The sequence below is a fragment of the Austrofundulus limnaeus genome, unplaced genomic scaffold (assembly GCF_001266775.1).
Source record: "Austrofundulus limnaeus strain Quisiro unplaced genomic scaffold, Austrofundulus_limnaeus-1.0 Scaffold174, whole genome shotgun sequence".
NCBI classification, from domain to species: domain Eukaryota; kingdom Metazoa; phylum Chordata; class Actinopteri; order Cyprinodontiformes; family Rivulidae; genus Austrofundulus; species Austrofundulus limnaeus.
Genome location: NW_013952576.1, coordinates 25,057 through 39,338, shown reverse-complemented (window position 1 = coordinate 39,338; position 14,282 = coordinate 25,057). Strand labels below are relative to the sequence as shown.

At 39.7% G+C, this 14,282-nt stretch overlaps 1 protein-coding gene across 4 annotated transcripts in view; it reads right to left on the bottom strand.

Moving 5' to 3' along the window:
- The window catches only part of LOC106524012 (phosphatidylinositol-binding clathrin assembly protein), a 20,199-nt gene that overhangs the window by 4,714 nt on the left and 1,203 nt on the right, over positions 1–14,282 (bottom strand). The window contains exons 2-12 of one of the 4 annotated variants that reach the window (XM_014017631.1): positions 11,944–12,086; positions 9,756–9,831; positions 9,297–9,399; positions 9,120–9,213; positions 8,919–9,030; positions 7,302–7,408; positions 6,413–6,421; positions 5,941–5,982; positions 4,075–4,160; positions 584–686; positions 337–470 (exon numbers count right to left, since the gene is read on the bottom strand). In XM_014017631.1, coding sequence (XP_013873085.1) covers positions 337–470; positions 584–686; positions 4,075–4,160; positions 5,941–5,982; positions 6,413–6,421; positions 7,302–7,408; positions 8,919–9,030; positions 9,120–9,213; positions 9,297–9,399; positions 9,756–9,831; positions 11,944–12,086 — 1,009 coding nt within the window. The remainder of the gene's footprint in view (positions 1–336; positions 471–583; positions 687–4,074; positions 4,161–5,940; positions 5,983–6,412; positions 6,422–7,301; positions 7,409–8,918; positions 9,031–9,119; positions 9,214–9,296; positions 9,400–9,755; positions 9,832–11,943; positions 12,087–14,282) is intronic. The other 3 variants (XM_014017633.1, XM_014017632.1, XM_014017634.1) reach the window with 3 other exon arrangements.

The window sequence follows — 14,282 nt, the reverse complement described above, 5'->3', positions numbered from 1 at the left end:
ATCCTCAACAACCTTTTAATTTTTTCACTAGGAGCTAAAGGTCTGTTTCAGGAAATCACATCCCCAGCATTCAGTGCTTGTAGGATCAAGCTGTACAAAGGTTCATATACCGCTAGTTAGCAGTGTTGTACATGTATTGTACATGACTTGTTGCCAGCTAGTAAATGTCAARTTGGACTTGAGGTTTAAAATTAGCTTCYGCTAATTTTTCTATGACATAAGTGTTATTGAAGTTGCGGACCTAAATATTTTCATAAGCAATTTAGAAATTGCAGAGCTAATTTTTGGGTTAGTGCTGCCCATCAATGGTGTTCACATCATCTGACTTGTACTCACTGGTTGCTGATGGGTATGCTAGGTAAGTTGGAGAAGAGATCTGCGGCTCCTACACTACTGTTGGCACTTCCCACTGACTGGGTGCTGGGCGAGACAGTGGGCGTCTGAATGTCAATCACTTTATGACTCTCCTCCTGCGTGAAAAAGCACAGACAGAAGATATATTTGTTTTATATCAACCAGCTCGTAAAAAATGTGAGTTTTCATATTCCTCACAAAAGTATTCAAAGTAAACTAGATGCCATGCCTTGTGTTGCTGCAGTCGGTTGTCCTCGGTCTTGTCATCCATACGGCTGAGAGAGATCCCCCCACTGGAGAGGGATGACACTGCACTGGACAAGGTACTGGATCTGACAGTGAGACAGAGGCACACGTTTCTGTTATTTAGAGCAAGTCTTTTTTTAATTCAAACAGTCAATGCCAATTTTACTACAATATGTTTCTACCTCTAAAACAGTTCTGCCAGTAACAGCTGGTATAAGATATTAAAAAAAAAAGACAGATTAGAGGTCGGCCAATTGAACAGGTCAATAAATTTGCCAGAGTGGGAAAAGTGACATCAGCAATTATTTCACTGCATCATGCTGATTATTTCAAACGGCCAGTAAACAACTAATGAACATTAAACACATCAATCATTACCAACTTTATGAGGCTTCATTCACAACCCTTTGATCGAATATGTGTTTTTGTTTATAAGAAAAGACAAGTTTGCTGTTGAGGCATGTTGTTTAGAATAAGTTGCACTTTCTGGTTGTAGGTTTGAGTGAGGTAGTTTTTGGTCTACCTACTGATAGTGCCCCTCTGAGGAAAAAAAAAACAACTGAAAAGAATAACTTTTTGCACCATTTCTGTCAGATTTAGCTTACCATTGGAATCATATCTCCTAGGTCCAAATCATAGAGTGCATTRTATTTTGCTGCCAGTGGTGAGCACAGTTCTGCTAATCTTCTAATAGTGGAAGTAGCTTTTCATTTAGCAGATTAGCTTTTTATCTAACTGTCATGATCTGTGTTTTTCTAGTGTCTCAGTGTTTCCCTGTATGTTCTCTGCCCTGCTGCCAGGGTTACCAGATTGAACTGACAGTTTCCAGCCCAAACTCAATGTAAAACCCACCCAACCACAAAAAAAACCAGCCCAAATGTTTGTGTGCTAATGGTGTATTCTTTATTAGTATAATATACACATGCATATCTGTATCAGTAATCTAAACTTTTTTAGCCATTTTTTGGCCATTCAAGAATATTCCACTTCTTTGCATTAATAAACTCCTGGGTTGCTTTGGCTTTATGTTTTGGGTCATTGTCCATCCGTAGTATGAAAAGATGACCAATCAGTTTGGCTGCATTTGGCTGGATCTGAGCACACAGTATGGCTCTGAATACCTCAGAATTCATTGGGCTGCTTCTTTCCTGTGTCACATCATCAATGAACACTAGTGACCCAGTGCCACTGGCAGCCATGCATGACCAAGCATCACACTGCTCTGCTGTGTTTTACAGATGATGTGGTGCTTTGGATCATGAGCTGTACCACGCCTTCACCAGACTTTTCTCTTTCCATCATTCTGGTACAGGTTGATCTTGGTTTCATCTGTCCAAAGAATGTCCAGAACTCTGCTGCTTTTTTAGATGTTTTTTTTTAGCAAAGTCCAGTCTAGCCTTTTTATTCTTGAGGCTTATGAGTGTCTTGCAGTGTGCAGTGAACCCTCTGTATTTACTTTCATGTAGTCTTCTCTTTATGGTAGATTTGGATATTGATACTTCTACCTCCTGGAGAGTGTTGTTCACTTGGTTGGCTGTTGTGAAGGGCTTTCTCTTCACCATGGAGATTATTCTGCCATCATCCACCACTGTTGTCTTCTGTGGACACCAAGGTCTTTTTGCATTGACGAGTTCACCAGTGCTTTCTTTCTTTCTCAGGATGTACCAAATTGTAGATTTTGCCACTCCTAATATTGTAGCAACTTCTCGGATGGATTTTTTCTGTTTATGCAGCTTAAGGATGGCTTGTTTCACAAACATGGAGAGCTCCCTTGACCGCATGTTTACTTCACAGCAAAACCTTCCAAATGCAAGCACCAACCCTCGAATCAACTCCAGGCCTTTTATCTGCTTAATTGAGAATGACATAACAAAGAGACTGTCCACACCTGTCCATGAAATAGCCTTGGAGTCAATTGTCCATTTACTTTTGGTCCCTTTAAAAACAGGGTGGCACATGTTCTGGAGCTGAAACTCATAAACCCTTCATCCAATTTTAATGTGGATACCCTCAAATGAAAGCTGAATGTCTGGACTTTATGTCCATGTACATTATATATAACTTGAATATATTTCAGTTAACAGGTAAAAAGACAAAATTTGTGTCAGTGTCCAAATATTTATGGACCTAAGTTTAGATTACTGATATAGATATGAGTGTGTATATTATACTAATAAAGAATACACCATTAGCACACATCTGCATGGAATCATTTACATTTGTAGCTCTGAAAAGTTTAAAATCTTTAGAATGAATACCACGCCATGTTTGTGAGTTTTTCAGCTGCCCTCCCTGTCAGCTTTTTGCTTTATTAAAGATCTTTTTGTTTCACCCAAACTCTGCCTGTGCCCTGGGTCGATGTACCATGTCTAAACCTGACACTAACTTTGAAAACCGTGAGCGAACCAATGAGCTTGTGCTAAATAAGTGCAAATGTGAAACTTCTATTTTTATGCTATTTAACTTGAATTAAAGAAAAACTATCCTCTCTTACAAGCAGTGCTGGACGTGTCGGGCTGTGTAGCATCTTTAGCAGCTAAACTTCAAACTAAGAGCATCAGCATGAAATAAAATAACATTTAAAGGGGCAATATCATGTAAAATCAACTTTTTTGAGTTTTATATCATGTTATAATGTTATACTCTCATAAAAAACATGGCCAAAGCCTTGCTTTGACTCATTCATGCATGTTTGAGAAATCCTGCAGCGTTTTTAGGAAACCATGCTGAGGAGCAAAACGACAGGTGAGGACCAGAAACGCCCCTGGGACGTGTCTTTAAGCTGAATTTCCTCATGGCAGACCTCCCCCAACACACACACACACCCCGCCCATGACTCCTGCAGGCTCTCCGGTGAAAGTGAAAGTGAAACTTAAACTGTCTGCTGAGCTCTCAACATTAGTTCTCTCAGTGAAGCTCTTTTCAGATAAAAAAAAAACCTTTGAGGAAATGTATTTTCAGATGCCAAGTAAACTGCATCATAGCGCACGAGAAACACCCCCCCCACCCCCCCCCCCACCCCCCCAACGGGACAGGACATGAGCAGAAGGAGGTTCTTAAAGAGACAGAGGCCTATTTCAAGACGTTTAGAAGAGGAAGTGATGAGAAGACAAGTTAATTTTCTATTTAATCATAAAAACGTTTGCATCAGTCCTACCCGTCTTCAACTGGAAGGAGACGAAGACATCGTAAACTAACTGATTTAGCATTAGCATTAGCTTCCACTAATTTTATATCTGTTTAGCAGATTAGCTGTGCTGTGCACACTACTGTTTGGTGTGAATAACAATCAAGTTTTTGTATTCTTGTTGTAATCCTTTATCCGGGTAACAGCATTATTGTTAGGTGTATTAACACTAATTTAGCACCGCAGCAAAATTTGACTGGAAATTGCTCGATTGTCGATGAAAACAACAGTGATATTAGGAGGCTGGTGCAGCTGATTTGAGTTGTTTCTTCATCATTTGGTCATACCTGCTGGCAGTAGACAGATCCTTGAGCTTCCTGCCCTCCAGAGAAGCTAGATGCTGCTCCAGAGCCTCCAGGAGGGTGTTGGGTGCCTGAGAGGGGTAAGGGTGTGGGAGGTGATATGAAAATATTAAAAGTGCATCCAAGTAGGCAAAGTGGGACTAAAAACTCTTTTCCACCCTTCTGTACTCACATCTCATTTTATCTCTCTCTCACACACCCACACACACACACAAAAAGCAGCAGCAAAAGTAAGACATCACCCTCATCAAGACATCAGATTTGACTATCTACTCTACGACAGCTCGTTTGTTCTGATTTTGCATTTGGTTTCATCAGGTTTGGTTAACCAGCATGCAAGCATTGGCCTTGGATCATGCAAGCGAGTCCACAGCATGACTGACAGACCAGGACGGAGCAGAGCATCATCGCTTAGGGGCTCCAGAGTAGAAACAACAACAAAAACCATCTAATGAGCCCATGCAGAGGCCAGCAGTCCACAGATGCTCTCATAAGCACACACACTTACACACGTAAAGAAAATCACCATCCAAAAGAGTTAACTCATGGATTCCACTTTAACTCATAAAACAGATTGACATGTTATCGATTAGAAATGCAGATTTTAAATCAATCGGTTTAAATAATGCCTGCAAAGCATCTGACTGGAAACCAAAGGAGTTAACTCAGTCAAATGTAAAAACATGATGAAAAACCAGGTATGCACATTGAGCAGCTGGCCAGCATTCTTCTTTGGAGAACTGAAACGAATGAATAGGTTCATTTGGACCACATGTGATACCACGGTTCTCACCAAGACTTTTACATTTCAGCATCATAAAAGCACAGTCCAAAACACATCAAGCAAAGAAAAGTTGTCTCATATACCTATTTTAAGGGGGGAGGGGGGAAGAGAATAAAATGCGAATTCTGCATATCCTTCTCCAGAGAAATCTAGAATATGCTAAAAGTTTTAAAATAAAACAGACAAATCTACAGCCCGGTAAAGGCATGGCTCACTATGTTGAATAAGGGCATATAAGGTCTTCATAAGCACTACAAATGTTGCGTTTTTTTTAAAACAACCCTTTTCAGTTTATTATTTGAATTTGCRACATATTATAACCAACCAATTATGAATGCACTGAAAAGGATGTGTTGCATTAAATGCTTTAAGATGCAGCACTTATGATGGCATTATGTACACCTATCCAAGTCATATTTGCAGAAACCTGTTTAATAAAAACCATTCGCTGCTCTCCCCACAGCTAGTGAAAAGGGACATAAACCTTTCAGAAAAATGATCTGCTTAGACTCGGAAGTCACCTATCTTATAAAGTTGAGCTGTCTTTGGGTAAACAGAAGGGCCTTATTGTTTACATTGAAAAAATGCCAGAAAGACTGTTGGAAAAATTCAGACAAAGCTAAAATAATTTTTTTGAAAAATAAAATCATAATAATAAAATAAAGCTAAATAAAAGTTTTGTTACCCAGCTGGTTAAATTATTCTTTAAAACTCTTACCTTTGAGTAAAATTTGTTCTGCAATGATTCAAATAAGGAAAAAAACATGAAATTCCTTAAATTCTGATAATTGTGTGAAAGGTACGCTGCTTCAGAGCTATCTGCAGGTCTTCATTTATGGTTTCCTCTCTATTCTAGACTCTGTTCCAACAGAAAAAAGAGGCAAAGCAAAAGGGAGATAAGGAGAGTGAAGAAGAGAGGAAGAAGACGGGGCAGCTGCAGTGTGGGCAGGTCTGTAGGGTGAGTAGGGAACGGGAGCATCAAGAATGAAGCATCATGGGACTAACTTAACGAGTTTCTAAACTGGTTGACTGGTTGATTGACTGATTGAGATGAGATGTGGACTGACCTGTGTGAGATCGGGGCTGTCGCCCTGATCTATCCCAACTCGCTGTGTCACAAAAAAAGGGAAGGGTAGGGAAGGGAGGAGGGAGGCAAAATGAAAATAAACCAAATGTAGTAATAAAACAAGAAATTAACCAAAACAGACTACAGTTGGGGAGGGGAAAAGGAGGAGGCAAGTGAAGGAGGAGGAGGAGGGAGAAAGAAGAATCAAAACCCAAGCATTCATTACTTCATGCAGTGGCTGGAAAAAAAAGGAAAACAAACAAAAGACAACAGAGGAGGAGGGCACATGCACTCACACACACATACAAACAGCTATATATACAGAGTATATGAACACACACACATTGAAATCTGGAGACTGGTTGGAAATGAATGCTGAGCGCATCGACTGATTGAACAGGCAGGGCAGAGAGGGAGGACAACAGGTCACGTGACTACGAGGAAGAAAAACATCCAAAAGGAAGACACTCAACTAATGTTGACTTCGAACAGAAGGAGAGGGGAGGGGGAACACAGATGACACACAAAACAGACAAACACATTTTGTTAGACAGGTAAAATGAATGGGTCCTTAAAGTCAACGTTAGTCTGCTTTTTCTTTCTTTTCTTTCCTTCTTTTTTTTTTTGGATCAAGCGGCTGCACCCCAAACCTTCTTCCAAATGGGAACGAAACCAAGCAGTGAGAAAGCCTTTGAAGATGGAGCATGGGGAAAAAAGGCTATGCAGTCTAAAGAGGATAAAACTATTTTTATTCACTTTGAAGCCTAGCAAGAGCTCCACTTGATAACAGCCGTTATGTACATAAGATATATCTTTTTTTAATGAAAAAGGGGAAGAAATTGAAGAGGTAGAACAGGGGACAGAGATAGTGATAGAGAAGAGCTTGCTTGGGCATGCAGTGCAGGCATGTGAACAGGCAGCACGCGAGGGGTCCCTCAGCTGGAAGCTGTACACGACTGGCTCTGACAGACTAAAACTCAACCATTAATGACAGGCTTGGAGTAACCCAATCCCCAGTTCAGGGCAAGAGAGGGTCAGAAACAGGAGAATATCTAGATGCAGAAAGAGATTTAAGGATTAAATCGAAGAAGCCCTTGGTCACTGATCTGCGGTCAGTTTGGGTTGGAAAAGATTGACCGTAAATCAGAACCGCAGGGTAACAGAGGTCTGGAGCGAATCTCAGCAGGGTGAGGTGGCTTTTAGCTGCACATTAAATGATTCTGAGGGACAGGAGAAAATGAAACAAGTGTGCTACATTTTTATTTATACAGAACCAAAMAAAAGGCGGCCGCTGAGATTCGCTGCAGACAGATTTATTTTGTCGTACCCACAAGAGGACGGAGAAGGACGGACAAACAATACCTCTGCCACTTTCAGAAACTCGGACAGTTTTGTCATCCTGTGGAGGAAGTTCTTGTAGATCTCCAGTGCTTCTTTGCACTGATTCTTCTTCATGTCAAAGTATTTCTCTGTGTGGCAAAAATAAATAAACACTCATCAGCTAAAGAAAATCACTAGTGCAGTAAATACATTTAGWTGACGTTAAAACTGGATTAAAAAATGAACTTTCTTTTTGACCAGTGGCTAAAAATATGGAGCTAAATTGGAGTCATTAATTTTGTTCAATTTCTTTTTTGAAAAAGAAAATAAAAGTTTAAACTGAAAAACATAGAATATCCATCATATTTTAAAGACATTTCCATGGATTCTGAATGCAATAGCTGAAGATTCAACACAATCTGCTCGCTTCCTTAGGTTGATTGTTTCTTTCTGCAGCGGCCTGAGACGTTTGTCGTGACTTGGTGCTTTCTAGATAAATTGACTTGAAACTGAATTGAACAAGTGTGTTGAGCTGGTAGTCACGATTCCACACTCATTGTCATCCGAGGCCACGCCCCTACGCCAAAACAGGGCCCGAATTTTGGAACTGAAAAAACATCTAACACTGAAATTCAGTGGTGGGCACCATTCCGCTAAAGCGCAAATCCGCTAATTGCGGACCTAAATATTTCATTTGCGCCTTAGCGGTCTTACGTAGCAGGAAGGCGATGTTTAGAGCTCCCATTCCCAGCTAAAACAGTAAACGTTTGTAATCCATACTAAAATTTTGTATGTATTGATTTATTTTACTTTACAATCGGAGCTCTTTTTTTTAAAAAAAAAACTTTAAACGCTGGAGCTAAATACTTGACATAATTGGTTGAAGCAATCGGCCAATGGGGTTAGACAGACATCTAGTGGTCAACTGGAGCAACAACAGGGAAAACTTTAAAATCCAAGCTCTTATTTTGAAGTTTGCAGATAGTTTCCTGTACTCCATGCTTTCGTTTCCTGTCACAAATCAAATCCGTCATGTACCCAGAATGCATCGCTTCAGTTTTCCAATAAACGGTTTTAAAATTACTTTACTGATGCTTCTTTAATGAAAAATCTACAACAAACAAAAGAAAAAGACAAAGAATCAGCCGAACTAGCAATCCTCAACAACTTTTTAATTTTTACACCAGGAGCCAAAGTTCTGTTTCAGGAAATCACATCCCAGCAATCGGTGTTTGTACAAGAGTTCACACACCACTTGTTGGCAGTGTTGTGCATATATTGTACATGAATTGTTGCGAGCTAGTAAGTGTCAAATTGAACTTGTGCTTTAAAATTAGCTTCCGCTAGTTTTTCTATGGCATAAGCGTTTTTGAAGTTGCGGACCTAATTATATTCATAAGCGCTTTAGAAATTGCGGAGCTAATTTTTGGATYAGCGCTGCCCACCACTGCTTAAAGAAAAAAAACTAGAATTTGACAATTAGTGTTTAATGATTTCTTTTGTTTGAACTCTATTTTAAAATCAATTTCACATTTTTTTCTTTCAGTTAAAAATTTTTTTGCTCCAATTGAGCTCCATAATGAAGATTTGAGTTACGTTGTTGGGATTTAAACATTGGAGGAAAATCACCACAAATAAAGCGTGGATTGAACAATTTACCCAACATGTTGATGACGCCTTCGTTGTAAGCAGCAAACAACCGTATGGAGTCTTTAAACAGCAGCATGAACGCCGTGTTTATCACCCCGTTGGTCAGCTCGTTGGAGTTCGGCTGAAAGAGCACGAAGGGAACAAGAGACAGGATCAGAACATCGCAGTGTTTCACTGCAGCATCTTAAACAAGGAGATTTGCTCCTGTACCTGAAAATCAAGCAGTGCGTCGAGCTGGTTCTGAATGATGGGCAGAGTTTTGATCAGCTTCTCTGTGTTCATGGTGCGCATCACGCCATCAGCCCTAAAACAGATGAGACACAAAGAACTCTCAAAAATATATATTTTTAATGTTGAGAAAGAAGTGAAAGAATATCAAAGTGTTACCCTCTCTTCATCTTGGTGAAGTCCACTGCTGCTAATCTAAAGGACATGGCTTTTTCATTCAGGTATCGGCTGTAGCGTCTGATGAAGGTTGACATGTTATATCCTGGAGGGCACAAACAGGATGATGYTGTTAAAAGACCAATTATCTTGGCATTTTATCCCAACTGTAATCTTTGTCATGTTTTTAGAACCAAAGCCTTCTAAAGGTAATGCATCAAGCCAGCTCTTGCTCGGTTGCATTTTTATTTTTCTTTCTTTGAATTGTTTCAATTTTCAGCAACATTCAGCAGCTTCTTGTAGCAAACAAAGAGCTCCTTTTCAATCCCAAACCTTTTGAAACCAGCTCTGAATACAGCCTTATTGATGGTGTTACAGAGCCAAGGAGAGGCCGACAGAAAGTCATTTTGTTAGACGTGCAGCCCTGCTGAGTCCACAAACAGTCAAATGGCATTAAATCACCTTGTAGTGCAGCCTTATCTAGAAAGTTGTTGAGGTTGAAAAGCGTGTTTCTGGAGGCGAGGTACTGCATCAATCTCTGATGGGAAAAGAACAAAAAAAGAAAACAGAGGACAAAGTTAGCAATTTATCTCCTCCCTACCTGACAACATCAAGTTACATCCACATTATGTTGCACGAGAAGTGTGTTTTTTATGTATAGTGCACTTTTCACAACTTCAGAGGATGTGTGTCATTTAATTTTACACAGCCTATAAATAAATTATGTGGACACTTCTCGCTCATCATTCTGGAAAAAAAAATCCCTATCAACTAACTCACCCAGAACTAAAGGACTAAAACTTTTCTTTGTGTTTCATATGAGCTCACTATGGAGGCAGATCTGAGCTGACATGTTTCTCCAGCTATAAAAAATGACAAGATTGTACTTTCATATATAAAACCCAAATTTATGTTCTTTTGTATGTGAAACGGTCTAGGTGGAATTATCCTCTAAAGCCTGTTTCACGCTGAACAAGTCACCTTGCACCTCATTAACAGTTTCCTGGATTGACTCTGTGTCAAATGAATAATAAATATGCTGCTAKTAAAAATCATGGAGAGAATGAAGGTTTGCTGCTGTTACTGGTTATCTCTGCAACATCTTTAAAGTCTTACTCATACAGCACATAATAATCAGCTGGTTTGCATTAGATAAAAATGTTTTTAAAACTAGCGGCTGTGCTCGTGTTTTTTTTTTATTTTCTAAGCTGCTGAAAGATTTTTTTCTCTCGTCTTAATTGGGGGATGCAGCGATGTTCATCCAGTTTCAGCAACCCTTAAAAAAACTTAAAAGCATTTGTGTTTTGAGAGAGATCATCCCCTCAGTAATGTCGAAAGCTTGCTCTCTCTCTCTCTCTCTCTCTCTCTCTCTCTCTTGATATCTGAGCTGCTCGTCATTTAACATATTTGATGTTTTGCTCGTTGATCTTGTACGGCGAGCAGCGGAGCGAGGCGATTTGTCACGCCGGTCATTGAAATGTCAGCGGGATACTTCATCAGTTCGTGTCGGACACGTGGAAAGGCACAGCTTCAAAGAGTCCCACTGTGAGAGCGTTGGAGAGATACTGCTGCTACCTGGAGAGCGATATGTCAGACTTCTTTAAAGAGGTCAATAACTCCACTCACTAACTGAAAAAATACATTCAGTGCCTCCCTTTTATGTCTCTGTGCAAAGACTGACGATTTATACAAGTAATGTACTTTTGTTTAATGTTTTTTCTCTTTATGAAGCTGATCCTTTCACTAACACACAAAACTGATATGCATAAAAATGACATCAACTTCGACAATGAATCTATAAACACCTAATTTACTCAATAGTTCCTTTGATTTTCAGATTTATCAAAAATACTGTTTTAAATTTTTCTTATTTCAGAAAATATTTCACATTTTTCGAAGTTGAGTTCTCTGTAAAAGTTAAGTACAATTACAACAAAACATTGCACAGTTTGCAGACTCGGCCTGTCACTGATTTTTTTCACAGAACCTAAATACTAGTAGTATGCAGTAATCCCCATATTACTGCAGAAACCAGACATGCAGTACAGTAGGGAAAAATTTTTCTTGAGTTTTCAAGCTTAATTATTAAAATTTTATTTAATAATTTTGTAGCATAAACATTGACAAAAATTCAGTTCCATATAATAAATTACAGTACAGAAAGCATGCCCTGTGCCCACGCTCCGCCCAGATCACCACATTTCTACCTTTTTACAGCACGGTGCTAACTGCTAACTGTTTAGCTCTTGTTGCACCCAATATTCCCGTTTTTCCACAAGAACGTAACCCCCATGCAAATGAAGCTACACAGTTTTATCCTACCTGTTTAAGTTTAAATATCAATACTTATTAGTTTATAAATCAAATCATGAACAATCTTTATTCCTACAAACTAAGAGCCACTTACAACAGGTAAGATATTAATTGTTCACAGCTTTTTCCACAGAACTCCTTTTCAAAATATCTAAACTCTTCGTTTAACTTGTGTAAGCAATAATGTCGTTTTGTTGAGACAAAAAAACACATTTTTTTCTTGAACCATTCTTCAACCATTTTCTTTGTCGACACAAGCCACTTTCCTTTTTTAATTWAATTTTTAAAATAACCCTTTTATGCCATGGGCATTTGTGCTTCAATGCACCTCGCTTACCTCATTGCCGTACATCATGAGGTGGTGTGTGGTGATGAGCGCTTTGAAAACCACAATCCAGCTGTTGCTCGCCGTGCGCTCCAGCAGCGTGTCTGCCAGATGGGGAATGCTGACGTTCAGCTCATTGGTGCAGTGGATCAGGTCTGGAGGACACAGAGAACCAGCATGAAACCACTTGAACAGGCAGAGAAATTGGTTTAAAAAATGCCGCAAGTAAAGACTCGAAACGGGTTTTGCAGCTCAGAGGCTTTTTTTGTGGGTTTTGGAACATTTTCTTGAAACGGTCACTCCAGCTGCTCACCTGCTGTAACTGTGTGTAAATGCAGCAGCTAGGTGGAAAAACAGTCATTTATATGCTTGAAGAGCTGAAAAGTGGAGTTGTTCCGAATCAATGGAATGATCACACAGCTGGGACGACTGTAGGTGCATCGACTGCTGCATTCATTTTCACTGACTCAGTAACCGCACACAAATCTAAGAATAAAAGGTTTTAATACCAGACTGTACAAACCGATGAATCTGAACCAGAAATATTGCATCTTAAAAACATTTTGCAAATGTAATCCAGCAGAACTACTTATTTAGTACAGTGGAATGTAGTTTTTGAGATTTTGCTCAAGTTATCTAAAGACAAATAGCTCAGGTTTTGTTATTTGACGATATGTTAAGTCTGATTCAAAGTTCTTTTAGGCAGAATAAAGATTGTTTTATATTTACAGTAAAACCCATTATAAATGGAAAAGCAGTAGTTTAGACCAGTGGTTCCCAACATGTTTAGACTTGTGTACCCCCTGAGTCTTATTGTCGTACCACTAGTACCCCTTCAGTGAAATGTAATGACGATTCTGCAAAACTATAATGTACTATAAATTGTTGTTAAATGAAAATGATTTATTTAAACCCTATAACCTTTAATTCTCGGGTATTTTATTTCTTTCCACTCAAATTAAACAAAGATAAAAATATTGCCTTGAAAGTGAATAAGTAAAATTTTTCCATGTAGCCCCTGTAATATGCCTGCATACCCCTGGTTGGGAATCACTGATTTAGACAGTGTGAAGGGTTGAAGGAACTGCCCAAGGTCCTAAAAGTGCTGGAATGTTTCAGGACTTTAGACAGAGTGAAGGATAGAAGGAACTCTCAAAGGTCCTGAAGGTGCTGGAATGTTTCAGGATTTTAGACAGTGTGAAGGACTGAAGGAACTGTTTAAGGACCTGTCCAAGGTGCTGAAAGTTCTGGAATGTTTCAGGACTTTAGATAGTGCGAAGGAGTGAAGGAACTGTCCAAGGTACTGAAAGTGCCGAAATCTTTCAGGACTTTAGACATTGGGAAGGATTGAAGGAACTCTCCAAGGTCCTGATGGTGCTGGAATGTTTCAGGACTTAAGACAGTGAGAAGGATTGAAGGAACTGTTGAAGGACCTGTCCAAGATGCTGAAGGTGCTGGAATGTTTCAGGACTTTAGACAGAGTGAAGGACTGAAGGAACTCTTGAAGGACCTGTCCAAGGTACTGGAAGTGCTGGAATGTTTCAGGACTTCAGATAGTGTGAAGGAGTGAATGAACTGTCCAAGGTACTGAAAGTACTGGAAAGTTTCAGGCCTTTAGAAAGTGTGAAGGATTGAAGGAACTCTCCAAGGTCCTGAAGGTCCTTGAATGTTTCAGGACTTTTGTCAGTGTGAAGGGCCATAGGAACTCTCCAAGGTCCTGAAGGTGCTGGAATGTTTCAGGAATTTTGGCAGTGTGAAGGACTGAAGGAAGTGTTGAAGAACCTGTCCAAGGTACTGAAAGTGCTGGAATAATGCAGGACTTCAGATAGTGTGAAGGAGTGAAGGAACTGTCCAAGGTACTGAAAGTGCTGGAATGTTTCAGGACTTTAGACAGTGGGAAGGACAGAAAGAACTCTCAAAGGTCCTGAAGGAGCTGGAATGTTTCAGGACTTTTGACAGTGTGAAGCACTGAAGGAACTGTTGAAGGACTTGTCCAAGGTACTGAAAGTGCTGGAATGTTTCAGGACTTTAGACAGTGGGAAGGACAGAAAGAACTCTCCAAGGTCCTGAAGGTGCTGGAATGTTTCTGGACTTTTGACAGTGTGAAGGACGGAAGGAGCTGTTAAAGCACCTGTCAAAGGTGTTGGAATGTTTCAGTACTTTTGACAGTTTGAAGGACTGAAGGAACTCTCCAAGGTCCTAAATGTGCTGGTAAGTTTCAGGACTTTAGACAGTGGGAAGGACTGAAGGATCAGTTGAAGGACCTGTCCAAGGTCCTGAAGGTGCAGGAATGTTTCAGGAATTTTAGACAGCTTGAAGGACTGAAGGAACTGTTGAAGGACTTGTCCAAG